The 9591-nt window shown below is 67.8% G+C and overlaps 1 protein-coding gene across 1 annotated transcript; it reads right to left on the reverse strand.

Moving 5' to 3' along the window:
- Window positions 1-5147: 5147 nt before the first annotated feature.
- On the reverse strand, window positions 5148-7389 carry RPS15 (ribosomal protein S15). Its single transcript, XM_054181691.1, has 4 exons — window positions 7289-7389; window positions 6888-6973; window positions 5961-6195; window positions 5148-5319 (listed from the first exon to the last, which is right to left on the reverse strand). Exons 1-4 carry the CDS (start codon window positions 7289-7291, stop codon window positions 5206-5208), a joined length of 438 nt encoding a protein of 145 aa, XP_054037666.1. The 5' UTR covers window positions 7292-7389; the 3' UTR covers window positions 5148-5205.
- Between the last annotated feature and the right edge of the window lie 2202 nt (window positions 7390-9591).

Below are 9591 nucleotides of genomic sequence, written 5' to 3' on the forward strand. Positions count from 1 at the left end.
GGAATGAGGGATGAAGGATGCGGGATGTTGGATGGGGGATGAAGGAAGGATGCGGGATGTGGGATGGGGGATGAAGGATGGGGGATGCAGGATGCGGGATGCAGGATGCGGGCTCAGCAGGGCCTCCCGTTGCTACGGCGACAGCGGATGGGGCAGCGCAGGCGGGTCCGTGGCCCTTCCCGAGCACCCCCCAGACACGGGGGGGTCAGCACAGCGGGGAGGACGAAAGCCGCGAGGGGGGGTCCCTGCGCCTGCAGGGCAGCAACGTCCCCCCCCACCCCTCCCCACCCCCCCCACCCCAAACCTCTCCGTGCCGTTGGAACTGCTCAGAGCCAGGACTCTCCCCCCGCTGGGCTGGGGGTGGGTGCTGCTTGAGCTCCCCCCCCCCCGCTGCCCAAGGCTGCTCTCGGGGTGCCCCCGCCCTGTGCGGTGATGGGGTGCTCCGGCCACCACCCCCCCCCGGTGCTGTGTCATGCTGCAGGATGGGCTGGGACACGCGGCTGCTGGACACCCAAGGCACCAGCCCCATTGCACTGCGGTGGGGGGGGAACCGAGACACGGAGATGTCCGTTACCCCCCCGCCACGACGCCCCATCCCCACCGCCCTGCGGTGACAGCTTTGGTTTGGGGGGGGCGAGGGGGGGGCTGCTGCTGGGACAGAGAGCGGCTGGAAGGGCCTGGGGGGCTCCTGCAGCTCCTCAGTGGGGCGGTGGCCAGTCTGTGGGACCCCCCCCCGCAGCTCTGGGCAGGGGGCTGTTGGTGCAGCCGCAGGGTTGGGGCACCACCAGCCCCCCCACCAGATCCTGCCCTGGCCAGGGGAGCCTGGTGGGGGTGCTGGGGGGGAGGCTGATTTGGGGGGGGGGTCTGCGCTCTGCCACCCCCGTGTCTGGGCGAGCGTGGGGGCCCGCAGCAGCGCGGGGGATCTGCAGCCTGCGGGGAGGGGCTGGTGCGGCCGCACCTGCATTTGCGAAGCGTCTAGACACAACGGGGAAAGGGGGGGCCGGGGCTGCGGGAAAACGCGGGGGGGCGGGGGGGGGGAGGAGGAGGAGGGGGGCCCAAGGCTGCAGCTCCGCTCCCGCAGCCCACGCTCCGGCACCGCGGCGGTCACTGTCCCATGGGACCCAGTGTCCCCCCCACGGGCTGCTGGGGGCTCTATGGGGGGTGCCAGGCAGGGGCCGTGGGCCGCTGTGGGCACAGTCCGGGGGGGGATGCGATGGCTCCGGGCCCTGGGGACCCGTCTCCCCCGACACCCAGCAGCCGTCCCTCTCTGCTCGGGGCACCCCGGGACCGACCCGAGGCCACTGGCAGGGCCTGGATCTGAGCCGGAAGGTCCTGGCTGGGCAGATGCTGCAGCAAATCGGGGGGGGAGAAGCAGCATCTGAGCTGCCACCGCACCCGCTGCCCACCGCGCTGCCCACCGCACCCGCTGTGCTGCCCACTGCACCCCACTGCACCCCACTGCACCCCACTGCGCTCCTCTGCGCTGCCCACTGCACCCGTTGCTCGCCGCCCTGCCCTGTCCTCCCCCTGCACCGTCCGACCCCCTGCATCAGGCCTTTTGCACCGCGCTGCGCCACCTTGGCCCAGGCAGAGCAGGGCAGGGCTGGGGGAGCCGGGTACCCCACATACCCCCCCGCACACCACACCCCCCCCCCCAGCTCCCTCCAGCCCGGCGGCAGCAGCATCCTCATCCCCACCCTGCGGATGGGGATGAGGATGAGGACGGGGACCGGGGACCACCGTCAGCCCCAGCGCTTGCAGCATGGCCGAGCGCAGCCGCCTCGGGCAGAAGCCACATCTGAGCCCCCCGACCGGCTGCGGCTGCCGGAGCCCCCCGGGACGTTAAACAAACAGCGTGTTGTCACCAGCTCCCGCTGATCGACCCGGTCGCGTGTGGCGGCCCCAGGGACCCCCGACCACAGCAAACCCACCCCAGGGAGCATCAGGCCGGCCCCGCTCACACAGCCCCCCCCCCCCCCCAGCACAGCTGCTGGGCACATCGCAGGGCACACTTGGGGACACACGCAGGGACATGGGCACACGGGACCCACGCCCTCCGCATGCGGCGTCACCCCGCTGCAGCACCCACATCCCTCCCACCCCCCCCATCACACCCCCCCCACAGTCGGCTGCTCCCACACCCGCGTGCACACACGCACGTATGCTGCATGCACACCGCGTGCACACGCACATCGCGGCCTTTGGACAAGCGTGGAGCCCTGGCAGGCCCCGGGGGGGCGAGCGCTGGGGTCCCCCCACATCCCCAGCAGAGACACCCCCATGCAGGGACCCCCAGGGCCACCCCCCCCCACCTGCCCCACGCAGGGGCAGGGTTGGCCGAGGGTGACCGTGGGAAGCGGGGCCGGAGGGCAGGAACGCTGCCAGCCCCTCACCCCGCGCCCCACACCCGGGGGGGGGGGGGGCTGGGGATACGGCCCTGGGACCCCGCTGGGATCCCGCACCCGCAGGGATGTGGGGCAGATTGGGGGGGGGGGGGGGGTCAGGGTTGGGGGGCTGGTTTGGAGGCCGAGGTTTGTGAGGGGCAGGCTGGGTTGGCGGGGGGGGGGGGCGCATTTGGGGTGCGGGGCTCAGCCCCAGCCGCACGATTCAGCCCAGGAGCATCGGGAGGGGCTCGGCGGGGGGGGGGGGGGGAGCCCGCATCGGGGCGGGGGGAGACGCTGCCACCCCAGCGGGGACACCCCCCCCAAGCCGCGGCCCCCGCTGCCCCCCCCCACCCCCTGTCCGCAGGATGGGGATGAGGATGGGGATGAGGATGGGGACGGTTGGTGCTGCCCCCCCGCCCCCGCCCGGGGGCTCCCGGCGGCGCCCGGGCATTGTCCGCCCTTTGTCCCCCGCAGCCGGGGATGCGGGACGCGGGGGCTAAACGCTGTCCGACACCCCCCCCCCCCCGCCCCCGGACCCCTCGATCCCCCCAGATCCCCCGATTCCCCCCCCCCGATCCCCCCTCGATCCCCCGGGATGGAGCCGCGCCCGCCGCATGACGGCAGATTCAGCGCAGCCAAGGGCCGGGGGCACCCTCCGCCGCGGGGGGGGCACAGATCGGGGTCCCCCCCGCCGCATCCGACCCCCCCCCCGCAACGCGGCACCGCACCCCGACCCCCCCCCCCCCCAGCCCGGCGGACCCCCCCCCGCCCCCGCCGCGCAGCCCCCCCGGGTGCCCCCCATCCCCGGCGGCTGCAGCGGCCGGAGCCGCCGGGACCCCCCCGGGGGTCGGAGGGGTGCGGGGGGGTACCCGGGGGGTGCGGGGGGGGGCAGGTGCGGCCGTACCTCATCCCCGGCGGCGGCGGCTTTGCGGAGCTGGGCGCGGAGCCGGCGCGGCCCCGAACAGCCGCATCCCGCCCCCCGCCCCCCCCCCCCGCGCCGCTCCCGGCCGGGATTTTCCAGCGGCGCCGCTGGAGGGGGCTCCCCGCGCCACCCCCCCGGTCTTGTGGCGGGGCAGGGGGGGGGACGAGGGGCCCCCCCCGCTGCCTGTGGTGGTCTCCATCCACCCCCCACCCCCCGCCTCTTTTCTAAGCCCCCCCAAACCGGGGGGGTTGCAGCACCTGCCCCGTTGCTGGGGCAAATCTGCCCCCCCACCCCCGCGCCGGTGGGGCTGTCACCGTGCCCGGGGGGGGGGGGGGGTCAGCCCTTGCGGGGGGGTCACTCTGCCCGGTGCAGGGCTGAGCCCAGCAGCCCCCCGGGGCAAACGGGACCTCCGGCCCATGAGGCCCCGTGGCCGCCCCCCCCCCCCCCGCCTCAGCCCCCAGCAGGGCCTGGCTGGACCCAACAGGGGGCCACATCCAGCCTCCAGCCGTCACCCGTGCCGTGCCCCACGCACACCCAGGCCACCGTCACCCACCTCCAGGCCGGGGGGTCCCGGGGGCTGGGGCAGGCTCGGGGAGAGGAACCGGGCTGAGGGTGCAGCCACGGCCCCGTCCAGGCGCAGGGACCCCCACCCTGTCCCCCCCCACCAGCGTGGGCTGCTCCAGGCCGGTCACAGTCATGGTCATGTTGCTTGGACAAAAGGGACACGGAGACAGGTGACATGAGACGTTCCCTAAAGGACAAATGGCCCCGGCCGTGCTGCGGCACCACCGGGGACGAGGATGGGGCTGGTGTGTGTTTAAATGACCCCGAGGGCAGGTGCCAGGCCCCGAGAGACGCCGTAACACGCTCAGGGATGAGCCAAAACGGTCCCCGGAGCCTGTCCTGGCCCCAAGGCCCCGGGCACGGCCCCCGCTGCCACCCTCCCCTTGTCCGATGTGACCAGAGGCCGGTGCCGGTGCCGAGGCCTCGTGGGGCAGAAGCGCGGCCGCTCCATCCTGGTAAAACTGGGATGAGACCAGAGGATCACAGAATTTAGGTTGGAAGGGACCTCCGAGATCACCAAGTCCGACCACCAGCGCGTTCGCCACCATCTCCGGCAGCGGGGACACCACGGCCACACGCCCGCGTCACTGCCCACCTGAAGGTCACGAGGTTTCCCCGGCGCAGGTTGTGCCAATGCCGCAGAGGTGCCGGGGCAGGGCGGTGGTGCCGGCACGGCAGCCACGATGACAACAGGGAGCAAAGCCCCGGTGCCCGGCCGGACCCTCTGCGTGTCCCGAGGAGCAGCTTCTCCCCCTGGCACCGCCACGGGAAACCTTCCTCCCGCCCAACCCACGCTGCCACCCACCAGCTCTACCACCGCGCCCACACAAAACCCTTGGGAATCCCAATTCTAAGACGAGGAAATCACTGTTTGGGATCTCAGCATCCCACAGTGGGGCCACGGCAGCTTCCCCCCAGGAGAGGGGCCGGTTCCGAAGCCCCGGGCACCCACCCAGCCCTCCATCGGCTTTGCCCCCCGGCTGAGCCCACCCAGCCCTTGGCCGCGCTCCGGGGCGATCCGAGCCGTGCTGGAAACGCCAGAGATGAAGTTCAGTAGATGGAAGTGCCGGTCACCACTTCCCAGCAAAGCGCAAGGAATTCCATTAATAAACCCGCTTGAAGAGAAGCGTTTGCTGCGTGTGTTTACCGAAAAGGTGTGCCAGAAAAAGGAAAGGAACCTTCAGGAAAACACCAAACCATGACAAAGACGGAAGAGTTCTGCTCGCCGCAGCCCACACCCCACCCCGCCACGAGCCCCAGGAACCGCGAGGCCGGGAGAGAGACAGCGGGCAGAAATTTCTTTATTTACAGGTAGAAAAGGCTCCCCGCAGCGCTTTACTTCAGAGGGATGAACCTGGAAGAGTGGGTGGCACCGATGCCAGGCCGGCCGTGCTTCACCGGCTTGTACGTGATGGAGAATTCCCCCAGGTAGTGGCCGATCATCTCGGGCTGAAGAGAAAAGAGAGATCCGTGTTGGCCCGTTCCTGTGGGCAACGGGCGCTGTCGGCTCTGCGTGGAGCCAGAGGGGTTTGGCAGGATGATGGGCTCCCTCTGCCCCCCCCCCCCCCCCCCCCCGACCAGCACCGTGCCCCCCAGCAGAGGGGACATCAGAGGGGACACAGAGCTTTTGGTGCACTTTCAGGTTGGATTTAATGCCAGGTACGAGCAGAAAACGCCATTTAATCCCACCACCGGTATCAGGTCACACCGCTTCCCAGGTTATTCCACTCCCAGGAAACCTCAGGGATCTGTTTCATCAGAAACTGGCGCTGGCGGAGAACCGAGCGCAGTGAGGGCATGGCCCCGGCGCCCTGACGAAACAGCACCTGCGCGCTCACACCAGCCATGGCATTCGGTTACTCCCAAGCTCCACTGAAGCCTCCTGAGGCCTTAAGACCCTGCTGCGAGCAGGGATGGACACTTCTGGGGTCCCCCCGGGCCAGGTTTGCTCCGAGCAGGAGTCCTGACCTCCCCCTCAGCCCCAGGGCAGGAGCAGGATTACACCAAGTGTTAAAAACCGAACGCAGACGCAGTCAGGGTGCTCAGCTCGGGCCAGGACCCAGCTATGGGACGCTGCCGTGACGCCTCACCTTGATCTCCACCTGGTTGAAGGTCTTGCCGTTGTACACACCGACCATGCTGCCCACCATCTCGGGGAGGATGATCATGTCCCGCAGGTGGGTCTTCACCACCTCCGGCTTTTCCATGGGCGGCGCCTCCTTCTTGGCCTTGCGCAGGCGCTTGAGCAGGGAGTGCTGCTTGCGGCGCAGCCCCCGGTTGAGACGCCGGCGCTGCCGGGCGCTGTACAGCTGCATCAGCTGCTCGCTGCAAGGGATGGAGAGACTGAGCCTGCAGCTCCCCAGGGACCCCGCACCGGCAGCGTCACCCACTCAGGGACTCAGAATCACGGAGTGGTTTGGGTTGAAGGGACCTTAAAGCCCACCCAGTGCCACCCCCTGCCCTGGGCAGGGACACCTCCCACCAGCCCAGGTTGCTCCAAGCCCCGTCCAACCTGGCCTTGAACCCCTCCAGGGATGGGGCAGCCACAGCTTCTCTGGGCAACCTGGGCCAGGGGCTTGCCACCCTCATAGCCAAGAATTTCTTCCTCAGATCTCATCTCAATCTCCCCTCTTCCAGTGTAAAACCCTTCCCCCTCGTCCCATGGCTCCCCTCCCTGCTCCAGAGTCCCTCCCCAGCTTTCCTGGAGCCCCTTTAGGGACTGGAAGGGGCTGGAAGGTCTCCCCGGAGCCTTCTCTTCTCCGGGCTGAACCCCCCCAGCTCTCTCAGCCTGTCCTCCCAGCAGAGGGGCTCCAGCCCTCCCAGCACCTCTGGCCCCGCTCCCACAGCTCACGTCGGGGGCCCCACTTCCAAGAGCTGTCGCGGTTTGGGTTTAGCCCCCAAACCAGGCCAACAGCCCAGGGGAGGGGCTACAGAACCCCCCAAACACGGGTTATTACGGTTGTTTTAACGCCGCCGGAGCAGAGGGCGGCAGCCCCAGCCCCCAGCCCGGCCCTTACTAGGACATGTCGAGGAGCTGGTCCAGGTCCACCCCTCTGTAGGTGAATTTCCTGAAGGTTCGTTTCTTCTTCTGTTCCACCTCCGCCTGCAGCGGCAGCGCCAGGGAGGGAGGGAAAGACAGAGGGGGCGTCAGGGCCGCCGAGACCCACCTCCACCCCCGCTGACACCGAGCATCGAGCTCCGCCGGCCGCCCCCCCGCTCCCCACCGCTGGGCCCACCCGGGCTCCCGCCGCACTGAGGCCTAGCGCGGACCAGGCAGGGCCCGGGGGCCGCCACCCCTCCGCCCCCCGGAGAGGAACCGACGCCTCCCCCGCCGGCAGCGGCGCCCCCGACCCCGCGCGGCCGCCCCCGCGGCGGATGGAGCCCGATGAGCGCCGCCGGCGCCGCCGCCCGCACCCACCATCTTGGCCGGGTCTCCGCGGAAAGGGCCGCGCCGGGGCCGGAAGCGGCGGATCTCGCGAGAGCGGTGGCGGGGCGGAAGCGGTGAGTAGCCCCGCCCCTGCCGCAGCTTCCGGCGGCGCTTCCGCCCTCACTGCCCTTAAAGGGGCCGCGCCCCCGTGGGCAGGGGCAGGGCACAGGAGGGGACGAGCCCCTCCCGGCCCGACGGAGGGGGCTGGTGGTTGTGGGCCACTACAACCTGGTGGTCGGTCCTGGGCCGAGCTGCTCCTTCCCGCGGCCCAGGGGACAGCAGCAGTGAGGGATCAAAGTTGCCTTCACCATCAGTGTCAACCATCAGCCACCCCTGAGGATGGCTCCGAGCATCCATCACCCTGCTCCGGCCAAGAGGTGCTCGTCTTGTGGGAAGGCAGCAGCCTTCATCTTCCAGCAATGGCCGTTCCATTTTCCGGCAATGGACCATCATCTTCCAGTGATGGACCTTCATCTTCCACCACCTTCCTGCCTCCCCCAGGAGCCGGGCAGCTTTTCCAGCTCAGGCTCGGAGCAGGGGTTTGAAGCAAGGACAGACATTGCAGACATGGCTGGAGAGCAGGACGGATGACAAGGCCACCCCGCGGTGGCACTCGGACGTTACCCAAGGTGCCTCCTCCGTCCCGAGGACATCACCCTCGGCCAGGCCCCGACACTCCTGCTCCCAGCCTGGCCTGGGCGGCACCCAGGGGCAGCAGAGAAGCTCCAGCTCCTCTCGGCTCATCCCTGGGCAGGGATGAGCTCGGTGTGGATGTAATGGCTGGTTCTGCGCAGGTGTCCGTCTCCAAAGCCTTTTCTCCAAGAAGAGCTTGAACGGCAGCAGAGCAGGGAGGACTTTAGGTCTCCCTCCGTTCTGACATTGCTGAAGCACAGCGGTTCTGCACGGTACCATTTCCTGCGGCGTATCCCACACAGCAGCAAGTTACGAGCCAGAGGAGTGGAAGCAGCTCCACCACACCAGGGCAGAGCAGGGAGTCACCGGGGCTCAGGGCATGGGAGAGGAGCTCCGTCAAGGAAGCTCCATGCACTTCGTGCTCCTGGAATTAACAGAGCAAGGGGCAGAGCCACGACGATTCCAAGCGAGCGGAACTGGTACCATCCAAACCATGAAAAAACCCTCCGAACTGATCAGAGTCCTTCCAAGAGGAACCCAGCGACCTCCACGGACGCATCCCAGCACATCCCGAACATCCCGTTGTGCTCAGCAACGCCGTGTCTGTGCCCGCGCAAAGGCGTTTAAACTCGCAGCGCCGCGCTATCTGCTCCTGTGAAGTTAAGCCCTATTAATAGTGATTAACGAGAGCAGAGGACTAACGAGCAGAGATGCACCCCCGCAGTACACACCCCAGGAGAAGGTTCCTCGGATGAGGTGTGGTGTTGACCCAGCTGCTCGCCTTTAAAGGAGAGAAACCCTGAAGCACCGTCCTAGAAGACCCCGGCTGAATAGTTACGGACACTGATCTACCCAGTCAGACGCTCGTAAATCCCTGTTTTACCCGTTTTATGCTGCTCTCAGCAGCTACAGAGAAACCCCCCCAAACAAGGAGGTACACAGTGACTAGATCAATGCCAGGCAGCGAGAGCACGCTTTCTGCGCCAGGACAGGGGTCGGGAAGGTGACGTCCGAGTAAGCACTAGATCATGTCACCAGCCAGGTCACCTCTGGATTTCAGAAGTGGGGAAAAGAGAGACAAGGCGCACCCTGCTGGAGCTGTACAAACCCATGAGGCATCTACACGTACCTATCATAGCAAGAACGCGCTTTTCACAGCGCCCTGAAGCCTCAAGGCAGCATTCAGCCCCCCCTTGTCGCTGCCATCGACACGCGGGTGACCGAACACAGCCCCCCTCCCCACCGCCCCTGCAGCTCCGGGTGCGAGAGCCCTTCACCACGTCAAATCCTACCTGGGCCGGAGCCAAGAGCAGCAGCGACAGCTCCTCAGCCTCTACCAAAGCGAAGGCGCCACCAGCCCAGAGCCCTCCCCGGCCCGGCCGCTCTCTCCCGAGGAGGGCAGGAGTTGAGTGGGCATGAGGAACTGCTGACTCAATTCCACCGCTCGCAGTTTAACGGTCCACTGAGGCACAGCGTAAGCCTGTACGCTGATGTTAAGACGTGATTTTCAAGGCTGCCAATTGATTTCTCATGAAAACACAAATTCACAAGAAACTTTTTCATCAAAAGGAAAAAAAAAATAAAATTAAAAAAAAAAATGGAGACAGGCTTGTGTTTCTAATCCAAATGTACTTCTCTTTATTCAAACCAGGGGTAATCAC

This window comes from Rissa tridactyla, chromosome 22 (assembly GCF_028500815.1).
Source record: "Rissa tridactyla isolate bRisTri1 chromosome 22, bRisTri1.patW.cur.20221130, whole genome shotgun sequence".
Taxonomy (NCBI): domain Eukaryota; kingdom Metazoa; phylum Chordata; class Aves; order Charadriiformes; family Laridae; genus Rissa; species Rissa tridactyla.

Bases quoted from the DNA above. Each gene is read 5' to 3' on its own strand.
- RPS15 (XM_054181691.1), bottom strand. The intron at 6,196-6,887 runs GTAAGGGCCGGG...CATCCCTTGCAG, and splicing joins CAGCTCCTCGACATGTCCTA to CGAGCAGCTGATGCAGCTGT. The intron at 5,320-5,960 runs GTGAGGCGTCAC...TTTTCTCTTCAG, and splicing joins TCAACCAGGTGGAGATCAAG to CCCGAGATGATCGGCCACTA.